The sequence below is a fragment of the Mastacembelus armatus genome, chromosome 14 (assembly GCF_900324485.2).
Source record: "Mastacembelus armatus chromosome 14, fMasArm1.2, whole genome shotgun sequence".
Taxonomy (NCBI): Eukaryota; Metazoa; Chordata; class Actinopteri; order Synbranchiformes; family Mastacembelidae; genus Mastacembelus; species Mastacembelus armatus.
In genome coordinates, this window is record NC_046646.1 from 6,992,279 (window position 1) to 7,008,152 (window position 15,874).

The window sequence follows — 15,874 nt, forward strand, 5'->3', positions numbered from 1 at the left end:
GTTTGGTAAATATAACCCACTGATACCCTGACAACCGGGTGGCATAAGTGCGTTTGTGTTTATTTAGTCTGTCTTTATGTCACTATATGGTGCATCATTACCTACTAGGCTATTAATCATCACCTGTAGTTGACAGGTGAAGTCCATCCTCAGCGTTTGTGTGTGTGTGCGTGTATGTGCGCTCATTTATTTGTCTTTGCTTACCCTGGCATTTATTCGACGACAGATATCCGGCATCGGTGATGGTGGGTGTCGAGCTCCAGCTCCTTGGCCCAGACCCCTGCATTAATGAGGCTGCCATCAGCAGGCTGAGCACTTAGTCACAGCAGCCCCTTTTGTGCCGCCCCATACCGGCCCCGCACATCACTGCCCATTGTTTCCTTTCCACAAATAAAGCGGGAATTAATTAGCCATTTGGCACAACTCTTGGTGCTGCCGTGTCAGCACTCACAGTTCAGCTCTGTGCCTCATCCCTCATGCCCAGTCTGCCTCCTGTGAGACTGAGCGTAACCACTATGGCCACATCAAACCACAGACCTCTGCCGGCAACTCAGACATTTCAAATTACTGCTGACAGGAACAGTGAGAAGTAGCATTGACATCTATTTTACCTGAAATAAAAAATCCCTTCCTCAAAAATAATGAGAAAGTAATTAAATCTTTCTCAGTAACTAGTGATCCTTCCCACAGATAAGCTGCACTCATGTACATCACTCCAAAAGCTGTGGTGTAAGTAGGTCAGACAGGCAGGGCCGAGGTGATCGGGACAGTGAGATGGAGAAAAGCAGAGAGACAAGCCAGTGATTCTCTAAAACAATTATCATTGACTTTTATTGTGTTAGTAAAGGAAGTGGAAGTGAGCACACTGCGTTAAAATGAATAACACAATCACACCTACCAATACTGAAAATGGGTACATTACGTACAAGACGCTGACACTTAAGCCAACACCTGCATGGTCTTATTGCAGATTCTAAAGAGGTTCATAAATAAAACACACTCTCACACTCACACGTGCATATACACATAATCATTGTCACTTTGGCATTGTTAAATTTATCCACAGTGCTTAGCAGGTGTAACAAATGTCTGCGAGCAGAGGCCTGGGAGGTGTTCCTGCAGATCAGAGACGCTGCTGCTGTGTCTGATTACTTGTCTGCTGTCATGGAGCTCCGCTCTCTGCGTCTCTTTTCTCTCCCTCTCCCCAAAGCAGCCACAGGGGACCATCACTGCCTCACTCGTTCTTTGTTTTGTTTGGGATTCAGTAGCGAAAACCCCCAACCGAATACTTGTTGTTTGCCTGGATGCTATGTCAATTAAGGCTACTAAAAGCGCCTGACCTCAAAGTCACCGGTGCTACCACAAAATTAGATTTTAGATTGGGGCTGTGTCAGCTGAGAATGAAATCTCACTCTTTGGCTTCATGACATGGGAGCTATGAGAGCTTTAGAAGAAAAACAGTGAAGCATGGAATACAAGAGTCCAAATCAGCTGCCCCTCAGCAGCTCAGATTTCATTTGATGTGCTCTTTTGTGTCATATACGCTTCTGCCTGGATTAAGTTGTCTTTTTCCCCATTCTCTTCTTTTCCCCATTTCTCTCTTCCTGATCTCTGTCTCACTTTTGACCTGTCCTGTCCTCCACCCCAGGGGACACCACACAAAGGATGAGATCCACTCCGTTTCCAACCCCTGCAGAATTGGATGCATATGCTAAGAAGGTTGCCAACAATCCACTCACCATCAAGATCTTCCCCAACAGCATCAAGGTCCCTCAGCGAAACCACGTGCGCCGTACAGTCAACGGGCTGGATACGTCAGGCCAGCGCTACAGCCCTTACCCCTCCTCTCAGGCCAGTGCCAAGACAGGTCTCCTCGCTATCGTCAAGGTGCCCACAGTCAAAGGCATCCTAAAAGATTTTGACGGCAGTCGGGCTCGCTTGCACCCTGAAGTTATCATGAACCCTCTCTCTGGACCCTACCAAGTGGCTTCGACCAGCACTTTAAACCACCACCCACCTCTGCCAAACCTTCCCCGGCCCCAGCAGAGCTTACCCCTTCAACCACAGGACGCACCTCAGACTCTGCAGATACCCCTAACTCAGCAGCAGGGTCACACTCAGAGCCTCAGACACCCTCCCCCCATGACCCAGCACCCTCCGGGCCCTCCCAGACTTCAGACTGTGTCTCAGCACCCGGCCCTTGGCCACCCACAGGGGCCCCCTACTGTCATGCTTCAGCAGCAGCACCTTCAGCAGCAGCCACCACCCGGTCTGCAGGGGGGCAGAAAGCTGCCAGATGGCGAAGCACCGCCAAATGTTACCGTCTCTACCTCAACTATTCCCCTCTCCATGGCTGCTGGGCTACACCATGGCAGCCAGGCTGACCTGAGCACTATTGTGCATCAGATCAACCAGTTCTGTCAAGCTCGAGCCCAAGGTGCAGGAGCCACCTCCATGTGCGAGGGCCAGATTGCCAACCCCAGCCCGATCAGCCGCAATCTGCTCATCAGCGCCTGCTCCAGGGTGTCCATGCACAGCAATCCTGCCACCCCTGGCTTCCCCCCACCCAACTGCATTATTGGCCCTCAAGAGAAAGCCACGGCCCCAGTGGGCACTCATCCTCCCCCCAGCGTGGCTGCTATGAACCACTTGCCTTCCAGCCACACTGATCTCAAGCAGCAGCACCACTTGCAGCAGCACCTGCATCCACAACAGAATCCACCACCACAACAGATGCAACATAACACACAGCAGAAGATACGACCTTGGAATCAGCACCAGTTGGTTCATGTACCCCAAATTCAGAACGGTGGGACCCACCTCTGCAAGCAGCCTTCCAGGGACCCTACCTTTCATTTTAAGGCTATGGGCTACCCTGCAGAGGTGTGTGTGGGCCAGCCTTGCACACTGAAACCCCCTGTAGAAAGGCCCACCCCCTCCCCTCCTGTCATCAACAGCATGCCAGGTCCCATGGCCCACTACACTAATGGTCACTACTTCCAGTCCCACCTTTGGAACAGCAACATCCTACCCACACCCAACAGTGACAGCTCCGGGTCTCAGGACGTAGCCGTGCCAATCCATGGCGCGGGCCCAGGTGGGTGCACCACGGTTGATTGTGGGCCCCCTGGGGCTCCCCATTACAGGCTAGGAACAAGCTCCTCCTCCTCATCTTCTCTGATGCAAACGGCAGATTACTTGGGTGGGGACTTCCAGACGCCCTACTTCCGCGATCAGAATCTTGGCCTGATGGGCAAGATGCACAGGCCTCCTCTGAGGGTAGGTCCAGAGGTTGGGGATGGCAGAGCTGCTCTCATCCAGCACCCAGGGTACAGATAAGCTATGGCCTTGTCTACACAACAGTTATCAAACCCCTTTGTTTAGTCTTAAGAAAGGAAACATGAGTAAAACTTAAATTGATAACTTAAACAAATGACTGATAATGTTAAAGAGGGTAAATTAATATATTTAATGAAGAACAGTACTTTTTTTGTTCCTTTTCTAATCTTGCAAGTGATCAATCCTGCTTTTATTTTTAATTAGTGCTTTTATGTGGCACTTTAGGGAACTTGTGTTGTGTTCACGTGTGTCCATGTTTGTACTGTGTCATTCTCTGCTTCTTCCCCTGTCACATTTCGTTGTGCCTGGATCTAAACAGATCCTGTGTTGTTTGTACTACACACCCGCCGGTAAAGTTTTCTTGTGCATGTGAGAAAGAAAGAAAAACCGATCCCACCCTAAGAAATCTAGTGACAAATTAATTTTACAGTGTCTTGTCAGGAATTAGGACAGCACATTGGAACAGTGGTTAGCACCACTGCCTCACATCAAGAAGGTTCCAGGTTTGAATCCTGTTCAACTCCATAATCTTTCTGTGTGGAGTTTACATGTTCTCCCTGTGCCTGCGTGGGTGTTCTCCCACAGTCCGAACACATTCAGGATGGGATTAGGCTAACTACTTTTTGTATTGTCTCATATGTGTGAATGTGAGTGTTTTTCTGTCCTGTGATAGACTGGCAATTTGTCCAGGGTGTAGCCCGCCTCTTGCCCAGCGTCAGCTAGGATTGGCTCTAGCCCCGTGGCAACCCTGGAGGAATAGGAGATATATATGATGGATGGATGGATGGACATCGGTTATTAGGGTTTTATTAGACAAGTGACTAGTTTTGAATTTAGTATTGCTTAAATAAAGCGTGAACACAGTCGTCTGATGCCAGAAGAGAAAGCAATGATCTTGTTTCAGTGCAAAGGCGTCACACACTGAAGACTACATAGGACAGCTCAAAAAGCATGTGGTCTGCACCTGCACACAGCAGATCTATACTTTTTAAATGAAACCAGGTTGGACACAATAGAGAACCTGCAGGAAGAAAATATGATGCTCTGTTCTGCTTAAAATGCAGTTACTGTAATTCAGGTGTTTCAGAAAACATTTGTCAATGCCAGGAAGGTTTGGCAACAAGACTGTGAAATGTTGAGTGCAGAAGTCATGAAAGCTTAACTGTCATACTTTAAAATGGCCAAAGCCAAGTCAACATACTGTTATGATGTTGTGCCATTTTGTTTTTGTCTTCTTTCTGTAACCATGACAAATGCATTACTTTAATGTTGAGATCATTTCTTTTGCAGGTATTGAAGGGGATAGACTAGTTATGAGGACAAAACTCTGGATTAGAAGAAATAATAGTGTTACTAATGTCGTGTAGAATCTAACTGGAGTTTTGACCCTGACAACAAGAACTTGAGTGAATTAAAGTGTGTGTAGTTGCTACTGATACGTGAAGTCTGTTTGAAAAGACCCAGTTGATCACTTGCAAGATTACAAAACTGACTTTTAAGTTTAAAGCGAAGCAGCAAATGCATTGTTTATTTTATTGTACACTGGCTTACCTACTAGACTACTGTAACTTTAAAGTTCAGTGATTGTGTGTGAACGTTGCCTGCTCATGTGGGTACAATTAAGGGTGTGTGTGTGCGTGTGTATGAGTGTGAGTGAGTAAGAGAGTGAGAGAGAGAGAGAGAGAGAGCACATGTGTGTGTATAAACACAATGACGCCCATGTTTTGTTCACCCAACTCCCTAACAGCCCTTAAAAAGCCTTAAGTGTTTGGTCCTTGGACTTTCCTTTGAAAATGAGCATGGTTTAATAAACACCCCAAACAATCGGGAGAAAGGAGACGCTAAAGATACACAAAAACAGCATTTCTTTTCTGGTCTTTTTATTTTAATGAAGTTTTGTTGAATAGAAGAGCAATTCCTTAGAGATTCTTTATTATGAAAAGCAGGAAAAGGAGTAATATTTTGTAATTATATATTTTAGCAATGTGTAGTTACGGAGCTGTAACATTTTTTCCAAGTTTCAAAGCTTCAGTTTGCAGTTGTGACTATTTATAATACTTGATTTGCTTTTTATTTAAATTTTATTTTCATCTTGTACTATTGCTGTGAAATGGAAGAAGGTCCAGAAGCCTTTCCTTTGTGTCATCTGTACGACAGATAAGAGGCAAGAGCGTGAGAGTTGTGCTACTCTTTTTGTAATATTGTAATAATAAAATAAAGTTCTAATTTATGCTTTGAAGTGAGTCTGAGCCGTAGTTGGTTTACATGTCTAAACTCATAGGAGTTTAACTGCAGCTTTCTCTTTTTGCAAGAGCTAGATTTGATACAATAAGTATTGTCATCCTGTCTGTTACTACTCACACATTTGTTTCTTACATTATCAGTCTGACAAGTGGCTGAATGGTCTAAATTCACTGTCTAAACCACATAATCTGTAACTGTGACAGCGAGTGCTGAAGGTGGCAATCGGTGCACAAATTGCTGTGCTTCCAGGGCGGTTATCTGAGCCTGTCTTTCCCAAATACAAACAGGAAGTGCAGTAGACAAAGCAAGCTGTGAAATCCCCAGGACTATCTGGCTGCAGTAGATTTACTGTAGCTTGTGTGGCTGTGTTGGGCACACAGCGGGAGGGCAGGATCAACACTGGTGTGATCAGTATTACTCAAAGGATTTTGAGCAGTGGCAGAGGTGCCAGCAGGTTATGGCCTTCCTGCAGAGAGGATGTCCTTCCTGTTAGGAGGTGGTGGAAATGGCAGATACAGAAGTCTATGGATTAAATGTTTAACGTTTCAAATGCATGATTTATGGCATTCAGGCAGCACTTGTTGGAGCACTAATAGATTCTATTTTTACACCATTATGTCAGTCAAATGAACAAATCTTTCCTATATCTTCTTCACCTATCTCATCTGACTATCTCAGCAACTACATTAAAAATCAACCTCACACTAGAGTGTTAGTCAGTCAGGATGACAGTTCAGCCATTTGGCATTTGAATTTCTTGGAGAAGTGAAACTGAATACTGTCTTTAGGGCTGAAAGCCTCATTGCTCAGGTCAGTCAGGCTGAGCAGCCAGAGTGAAGCTCACTCTTGCCTCTTCAGACTGGTGTGGTGCTCAGAGGAATCATCTCTGTGGACTGATCCGTCTGCCATCGCTGGTTGCTGTCCATGAATAAGCCTCTCCAGCTCCTCCCTGTGGAAAAATGAGGAAATGAATTATTCTCCTGTCATGGAGAGTAAATGGCTTTTCTACTCTAGAAACTTTAAGCCTGCTTCCATGTTTTTGCACCTCTGTTCTGTCTGCTTGCCGGGGTGTCTGATGAAGGCCGTTCGCAGCAGCCCGGATCCTCATTGATTTTGCCCAGGTTGATGTTCCATTTGTTCCAGTTGACTTCCTCCACTCTGAGACAACAAGAGGACACATGCTCCAATTACTGTCTGCTGTGTGAGGCATCAATCAGCTGTCAGACAAGGCAAATGAGTGAAGAACACAATGTACTGCACATCAGCCGATGCTGCTCACACAGCTGCAGCCTAAACCTTTGTTTTTGCTTTATTACTACTTTTCCGTAGAGCTTGAACACTTTTGATGCAAAGGATATTTACTCCATGTTAAAAATCTAAAATACTTAGATGTGTGTAACAAAACAATGCTCAAGTCAACATGCTTGGACTTGAGGGCCAGATTGCCAGATTGGCAAGGATATAGTGCTATATCTTTGCCAATGCTATGTCAAGTGTAATGTTTACAGTGTCCATTGTATTAGATTAGCATGATAAACACTTGCTAATTAGTACTAAAGTAAAGGTGCAGCTAGGGCTGCTGGGTATGTCGTTAGTTGTACAGGTGTTTGGTCAGAAACCACAGCACTACACAACCAAGCAATTCCAGCTGATGATAGAAATTTGTGCATTACATCTAACTCAAAAACACAAATGTCCAACATGTTGCTAGAGGAAAGTTCAGGGGATCACTGAAGTCAAACTAAAACACTCAAACCTGAAACACCAGCGATGGCTGTCCCCAAGAACAGTGCCCAGGTTTTTCTCCACCCCACAACGAAGCCGCCTCCTCAGACAGGAAGGCAGCCTTTTCTCCATGTCCAGGATAGTGATGGCCCTCTGAAAGCAGTCACAGCACTTTAGCACAGCCACTGTGAATGGACACTCGCATGAACTCAGAGCAACCTGGACACCTCACCTGCAGCTTCCAGATGCTGGTGCTCTCCATGGTGATCTTCTCCACGGTGCGGTTCATGAGGGCGATGAGCATGTTCAGCAGCAGGATGTAGGTGAGTATGATGTAGCCGATGAGGAGCAAGTAGAAGACCTCCTTGTACTTGTAATCCTCAGTAAACTCCATGTCACCCATGCCGATGGTGAACTTGAAAAGCTCCAGCGTGGTGTAGGAGATGTTTTTGAAGCTGGGTTTGACACACTCCTTATTAGGGTCACCGGTCTCAAATATACTGCGCCCTTTCCCTGTAATTTCGGTGGTGTTTTTCACTGGAGGCTCTATGAGCAGGGTGACCACCGCTGTGACAGGAGATAAAAACAGATTACACACACTGCATCCTCAATTCAATAAATATTGGTCTTGGTGTTCCAAGTTTTTTTTATAGCAAATGCCTTTTGTTGTGGAAAGTAACATTTTTTAAAGATATAGACTTTTAAATTAATGGAAACTAATTAAAAACCTTGATATATTCTAAGTTATATTTTTAAGTCAGAGAGCAGATGTTTAATTACCTGCTGAAAATCCAAACAGGAAGACGCAGTAGACAAAAAGAAATCGCAGAATATCACTGAGGATCATCTACGTAGAAGTGGGAAAAGACAAATGATGTCAGAGATGAGTTGCCTGCTGCTGTGTGTGTTGCAGTGCGTCCTGTGTGAACTACCTTCTGTATCATGACACTGTAGATGCCCATGTGTCTGTCGCCCCTGGAGTAGTAGAGCAGGTTCACCCAGCTGAGAGCAAGACAGAGCACCAGGAAGCTGAGGTACTCGTGCTGTCCACACAGATACAGCCCTGCCGAGACCAGGAAGAGGATGCCCTGCACGAAACTACGAACAGCAGAGAAGCCACTGTCAGCCTGTGCAGCTTTACAACTAAGTTATAACTAGACAATGTAGTATTGTATATTTTTTATATGTTTTAGAGTATAAGTACAAGAGCAAAATGACACATTTTATAGTCATAATGCTCAGAATAGTGTTTACATCTAGTCTGCACTGTTATTCGACAATGTCGGCCTGTTTTATCATCACTGTATTCAAATTATACAGGGTCTATAAAATGTGTTGATCCTCTGTGGATCAATGGACATGAATTTCACCTTTAACCTTTAATGTGGAAGAGAAAACAGATCTGTGCAAAGTGATGTACACTGAAGTGATCCAACCAAATATTAAAGACTTAAAGAGTACATGTCTACAGGTCTGGACTGCACTGAGCTCCTTTCCTCTCCTCTCCTGTATATTGCTTGCTCATAATGGATTTGTTGGGTTTCTATGTAAAGTGCCTTGATATTATTTTATTATGATTTGGTGGTATACAAATAAAAATGAATTCAATTGTGAATGCACAGATTGAATGTCACATAGACTCATATTGTATTTTCTCCTCATCTTAAGTCTTATTTATCTGTTACTGTGTTAATGGTTGCATTGATCTACTTGGATATGTGAAACTTACTTAAAAAATTAAACCATATCATTTTTGGATTCAATATTGTATTAACTATATTAAGAAAACCTCCTAGGACTTGAATACTTTTCTATGTACTATATGTAAATCTGCCTTTTGATGTAAAAACTCTTTTTACTTCTTTTCTTTTGAAACTGTTTTTCTGACTAATCTCTAAAAACATCAATCACAGAACCAGGTGCTTCCCATGAACACATTGGAAGTTGCTCCTAAATCCCCATATCCATATTTTCAAAGAGGAACTCGAACACCCTGTTAAAATCTGGTTTCTGCTGACCCCCAGTGGTTTAGTTTCTCTCCTGGCAGTAGACGTGTAGTTCAGGGTGTGGCAGTATCCTGTGGCCAAGCTGCAGCAGAACACATCTATGACCACACCCAGGAGAAACAGACAGTATTGACCAGAGACTGCAGCGAAACATTCACTTTTAATCCCAGTGTTGTGTTACACTTCATCCACACACACTGTGGTCACTGATATCACACAAGACTGTGATTAAAGATTTGTGTTATGGAGCAGTGTCTTTATCCACTGGTGCCCATTCCAGTTTTTGTGGGCCTGTGCAAAGAGCAGTCTGCACCTGGGTCACGCAATTTATCCTCCAGCTGCGGGTTCACACTGTTTCATAGAGGTGAAGAAAAAGGCTCCTAATTAGCCCTTACAAATGCAACGCACTGTTTAGGATAGGCTTTCAGCACACACACATTTGTTCAGGAGAAAACTCCACAGGGCAGCTTTGACTTTGACTTGACAAGTCTAGGAAATTAGTTTTTTTACTTACAAAAGAATCTCATAATATCCATCAATCACCAGTGTCTGCAGCTTCGGGCGCTTCCTCTTCATGTCTATGATCTAGAGATTCAGACGTAAAGTTTTTTGATAAATCACATGATGGGAACAGAACTTCAACAAGATGGCCATGGGCTATGAGCCACTGGCTATTTATTTAAAACACCAGAGTATTTACATACCCCTATGGAAAAGAAATAGCAGTTTGCCACTGCTATCAGCAGCTGGCCTGAAAGATAGAGGTAGCCCACTGTGCTGTGTTCAAGGGGAAACGGCGGCTGTGGAACAGAGAACAAACATCAGCATGTATCTGTTGGGATGGTTATACAGTTCAGTGGCGCAGTTTGTGTATGCAGTCATCTCACCTTTCCATCCTTCTTATTGTAAGACACTATTGTGAAAACAATCAGGTACAGGAGGTAGGCCACAAAGTTGAAGAAAAACATTTGACCTGCAAACCTCTTCCACTTATCTTCCAGCAGTCGGCTCAGAGGCTCAGTCTGGAGCATCTCGTGCCGGTTCTAAGGGGGTACAGGAGGAGACAGATGTTTGAGTACAGGAAAGACACAGCAGCTGCTCTGACTGGGCTTGTGTTGCTGTGACTCACAGGAATGTCACTGCCGTAGATCAGTATCTCCACAACGGAGTTCTCCTCACACGAGTCCACAGAGGCCAGGTCGTACAGGAAGCAGTGGACGGGCCCGTAAACCCATTCAGTGAATTTGCGGGACAAATGTTTGGTGTGACTCTCATGGAACTCCCGTTTCAGGATATGTGAAAAAAGCTGCAAACAAATGAAAGTCAGGAGGCTCAGTGTCATCATCCAGGCAATTCAACATCAAGAATGCAACTGTAGTCTTGTCTCATCTTGAATAATTTCATGTTGTCAAACCTTCAACTTCTGTCTAATGGATCATCATTTTGCCTTCATGCGAATTACCCATAGGGCAAGTGAGGCAGTTTCACTGGGTCACCAGAACATCAAAGGTCCTAACAATTTGTCATGTTTAAAGGTTTGAAACATCTTCATCAAGAAACTGACATTACTGACATTATTAACAGACCTGCACACAGTGGAGAGCAATTACATTTTAAACTAGTTGTGTCTGTACTGACCCCTATCTTGCCCATCCTGGCAGCCATTTTTAGAGGCGTTAGCCTATTATGGTTCTCGATGTCCTCCAGCTTCAGATTTGGATGCAGTCGGGCAGTGGTCTTGAGGATGCGGTCGTACATCTTGGTGATGAACTCTGTGTTATCCTCGGTGTTGTCAGCCACCATCACCAGAGCGTGCAGCACCATGTTTCCCTGAGAGTCTGTCAGCGTTGGGTCTGCTCGCAGGTATTCGTTCTCCAACAGGAAGTCCACCACATTGGGCTGGTTGGTGCAGGCTGCCAGAGACAGAGGCAGCTCACCTGGTAACAACAATATGAGAAATGACTCCTGTCAGTGGCTCATCTTTATTTACAACTCTGAACTCTGATGTCTACAGTCACTTCATCAAAGTACGACCTTAACTGCTGGGCTGACAATATTTACCAGGGAGCAAAGTGCCAATAAAAAAACTGTAATAGTCTAAACATGATGCTTGTTTTAAAGGGGCTGAGGTTCAGTGTATTGATTACTGCAGATGGTATGTCCTTTCATACTGAAAATAATAGCACATCTCAGTATGAGCCTGTCATTCAACAGTGCACTGACTATGAATGTAACTGTAATTAAACAATTTCAAGGCAAAATGATAAAACCATTTTGGAAAATGAACTTAACTTAAACCATAAGGCTGTCATTGTCTGACTGGCAGAAAGTCTGTGGAAGTACAGTCTAGAAACAACCCAGCAATCACAGCAACGAAGATGCTCCCTAAATCCTCACAGAGGATCTTGTGTGAGGTTCCAGAGGTGGGGGCTCCTGTCTTTGGCAGAAGGACTCACCAAAGTAGAAGCTGGGGCCATCATGTGGCTGGAAGAATTTCCCACAGGCTTTGGCATGGACATTTGCTCCTTTACTGACCAGCAGCTTCACATAGGAAAGACTCCTCCTCTCAATGGCTATATGGAGAGCTGTTTGACCTGCCATACATCAACACACTTTTTGTTTATGTTCAAAAACAACCGGCGGTGGAAAGACTATTCTGACTGCATTGCTGCGTTATATACATGATGGAAGGACTGCTGCTGCAAACAGGACTGGTGTCAAACAAGAGAGGATAGTGTGAAATTCAAGCTCCCAGACTCACAAACAACTTTACCTTTGTAATAGCTATTGGTGTATGCTGCGTTCACAAACTCTTTGATGTCGCCCAGCTTCTCTGAGATGTCGATCAACACATCCACAGTCTCGTTCTTGCCGTCTTTGAGGTGCAGCAGAGCCTTCATCAGGGTGGTTTTACCATAGGACTGATCTGCAGGTGTAACCAAACATTCAGTGAGTTAACGCTCAGATCAGCAGCTTCATCTATTGCATTGTGGGTCCTCTCACACTCACATAAAGAGTCGGAGAGTTTCTTCATGTTTTGGTGCAGGTACTGGTACAGGCCGTCCAGGCATCTGACGTCCCCGCTGGCCACTGCTTCAAACAACTTGTTGATGTTAAAAGTATTGCTCTCTCTCTTCCGGTTGTTCTGCTCAAGACCTCGGATGCCTCTGCAAACAACACGTATTGCACAGACAGCAGCACTGATCAACACTGGACCTTGATAACACACAGCACCTGTGATGTAATGAGCCTTTAAAAAGCCAGTGACCATGTTGTCACTGCATGGAAACGCTCACTTGTCAAAGTTGAGATTGAATCTGAGTTGAGGTTTGGTCTTCTCCATTTCCTCCTGGTAATCAGTGTCCATGGGAGCCTTGGGGGCCTCTAGACCAAAACCAAAAGGAGAGCCGAAGCCATCCTTCTTTGTTGCTTTTTGCTGAGATTTCTCCTCCTCCGTCCTGTCGTCTGTCTCCAAGGAGAAGCCGAACATCTCCGACTTCCTCATCTTTGGTTCTTGCTCCAGGGGTCTGTATCAATATAGGGCACAAGTGTGTGTGACTCAGACAACAACCAACAGAACCAGTGAAGCAAATTCACAAATAGTGAATTAGTGACCACCAGTCACAGATTTCCAGGTAAAACCTGTCCCTTCATATCTGCTTTAGTTTAGTTTAGTTTGCTTTAGCAAAAAAAAAAATAATTTCTATGACACAAAATGCTCTAATCAAACAATCTGAGAAGCAATAAATATACTGAACCACTCTCAACTGTGTCAATACATATGCATATTGTATTGGACAAGGTGTTTTAACATTAGTTAAAACATGTTTGTATCAGCTCAGATCTGTTTACCACAGGGCAACACCGCACTGGCCTTTAAAGGCACAGATATATTTTCAGACATGTGATGCCTCAGCCTCGGTGACTAACAAAGGAGTGTATTTAGTGCAAGATTGCCATGACAGCAACAGACAGAGCACTTGATCTGGTAGCCATTTCTGTGCACAAGTACAATTAAATCGTGTAGTGTATGGATGATACAGAAACACAGTGAGTGAAGTGCAAATATTCTTGGAAAGTTCGGCTGATCAAAATGAAAAGACGATTATTCTGATGTAAAGAAAGACATGTTCTGACTAGTGGGAACCAACACATATAACGATATGTTCCTCCATGTTCCTCTTTTCAGTCAGAAAATGGGGAATTAGTAACTCAGTGGAAACTCTCCAGACTCCAAGATTATCACAAGAGGAATAAAACACAGGAGGCTACAAATGGTGGAAACAGAGAAGTGAGCATATCTATTTTTACCCCTATACTTTGTAAAGTTTAATTGTACCTCATTTAAAAGACAGATTTAACATTTGCTTTAACAGATGCAGGATTAGTTACAGTATTTTGAATGTAAAAACCGACATGAACCCTTGTGTTGCTGATATATATTTACAGAAGGCACTTGCTCAACATCATGTTATGTCCTGTTCTATTATTTATGGACTGACTGATTCACGACCCACAGTGATGTCTTGGTTTGCAAGGCTGTACGGATGTGGGTACAAATCACATGATTTTTAAACAAACAAAGTCATGGAACAAAAGACATACATATTCCAACTCAGGATTTTGCTCACGACACTCAAGATGCTTTACAAATTTTTCCTATGAATCAATGTAATAATTAATTGGAAGCAATAACACAACCTTTGACTCACCACAAACACCAAATCCAGACTGCCTACTTATCAAAAAAATCTGAACTAATCAAAAACAAAACGGTCCACAGTAGAGTGTCCAGCAGAGATTCCAGTGTGTGCTGCACCCTAAGATGCTCACTACATGTAACAGAGATGAGAGATAGAGTGACGTACCCTAGAGAATATCAGAGCACATTACTGGAACCCTGAGTGCTTAACAGGATGCTGTATTGACTGTTCTGCTCATACCAAGACAGAATAAAACAATTATGCAGCAGAATAACAGTACATTGTCTGACACGCAAATGTGTTTCATGATGAGTTCATCAGAGAAGAGCTGAAGAGCTACCCCACAACAGCACTGTCTACTGAAGCTCTGAAAAGAAGCTCCTGTCAAGGAAAGACCACAGGCACGACAAACAAATAAAATATCCTGATGTCTGTGAAAATAAAAACATGTAAAGAAACTTACCCCCTTCTAAAATGATGAACTTCTTGCTCAGGGTTTTGTCACCTGTGTAAAATATTTCTTCTTTTTTTTTAGTCCATAATGACACTGAAGTGTTTCCTGTATATCATTTGCCTCTTCACAGTTTCACTTTAATGGGTGTGTATGTTAGTCAGTGCTGCTGTGGTCCTGTGACTGTGCGTGCGTTTGCAGAGCTTCTGCCCGACAGATCTCTGTTCATGAGATCTGACGATTTCCTTCTTGAGATTACTTCCTTTTTCTGTTACACAAGGCACAAAACAGGCGTCTTCACATGGTGATATGATTACTTTTAACACAGGATGTCACCTAAAGAGGTACAATAGGTTTGTAGACTAAGTAGAATAACATTACATTAAACATTGTGACATTAAAATATTAAAAATTCAAGACAAATGAATCAATACTGCTTTTATTTTTTTAACCACAACAGCCTTTCTTAAGTTATGAACGACTGGCCCACTGACAGAAACACATTTGCATATTTAGTGGTTTCAGTAAAAAAATAAAATAAAAAAATTAACTCTTCGCTATCATGACATACAGTGGGTACGGAAAGTATTCAGACCCCTTTAGATTTTTCACTCTTTGTGTCATTGCAGCCATTTGCCAAAATCAAAAAAGTTCATTTTATTTCTCATTAATGTACACTCAGCACCCCATCTTGACAGAAAAAAACAGAAATGTAGAAATTTTTGCAAATTTATTAAAAAAGAAAAACTGAAATATCACATGGTCATAAGTATTCAGACCCTGTGCTCAGTATTGAGTAGAAGCACCCTTTTGAGCTAGTACAGCCATGAGTCTTCTTGGGAATGATGCAACAAGTGTTTCACACCTGGATTTGGGGATCCTCTGCCATTCTTCCTTGCAGATCCTCTCCAGTTCTGTCAGGTTGGATGGTGAACGTTGGTGGACAGCCATTTTCAGGTCTCTCCAGAGATGCTCAATTGGGTTTAGGTCAGGGACTCTGGCTGGGCCAGTCAAGAACGGTCACAGAGTTGTTCCGAAGCCACTCCTTTGTTATTTTAGCTGTGTGCTTAGGGTCATTGTCCTGTTGAAAGGTGAACCTTCGGCCCAGTCTGAGGTCCTGAGCACTCTGGAAGAGGTTTTCTTCCAGGATATCTCTGTACTTGGCCGCATTCATCTTTCCTTCAATTGCAACCAGTCGTCCTGTCCCTGCAGCTGAAAAACACCCCCACAACATGATGCTCCCACCACCATGTTTCACTGTAGGGATTGTATTGGGCAGGTGATGAGCAGTGCCTGGTTTTCTCCACACATACCGCTTAGAATTAACGCCAAAAAGTTCAATCTTGGTCTCATCAGACCCGAGAATCTTATTTCTCATGGTCTGGGAGTCCTTCATGTGTTTTTTG

The 15,874-nt window shown here is 43.7% G+C and overlaps 2 protein-coding genes across 10 annotated transcripts in view; one reads left to right on the forward strand and one right to left on the reverse strand.

Annotated features, from left to right (window-relative positions):
* Positions 1 to 5,221, forward strand: part of fam222ba (family with sequence similarity 222 member Ba) — a 31,356-nt gene extending 26,135 nt beyond the window's left edge. For all 9 annotated transcript variants that reach the window (XM_026328812.2, XM_026328814.2, XM_026328811.2 and 6 more), the window contains one exon: positions 1,649 to 5,221. In XM_026328812.2, the coding sequence (XP_026184597.1) occupies positions 1,649 to 3,339 (1,691 nt within the window). In that variant the 3' untranslated portion in view covers positions 3,340 to 5,221. The remainder of the gene's footprint in view (positions 1 to 1,648) is intronic.
* trpv1 (transient receptor potential cation channel, subfamily V, member 1) lies at positions 5,203 to 14,689 on the reverse strand. Its single transcript, XM_026328808.2, has 16 exons — positions 14,481 to 14,689; positions 12,611 to 12,841; positions 12,324 to 12,481; positions 12,088 to 12,240; positions 11,771 to 11,908; positions 10,953 to 11,251; positions 10,444 to 10,620; positions 10,202 to 10,357; positions 10,019 to 10,114; positions 9,829 to 9,899; positions 8,241 to 8,406; positions 8,089 to 8,155; positions 7,541 to 7,875; positions 7,340 to 7,461; positions 6,629 to 6,741; positions 5,203 to 6,532 (listed from the first exon to the last, which is right to left on the reverse strand). Exons 2-16 carry the CDS (start codon positions 12,817 to 12,819, stop codon positions 6,438 to 6,440), a joined length of 2,355 nt encoding a protein of 784 aa, XP_026184593.1. The 5' UTR covers positions 12,820 to 12,841; positions 14,481 to 14,689; the 3' UTR covers positions 5,203 to 6,437.
* Positions 14,690 to 15,874: the final 1,185 nt, after the last annotated feature.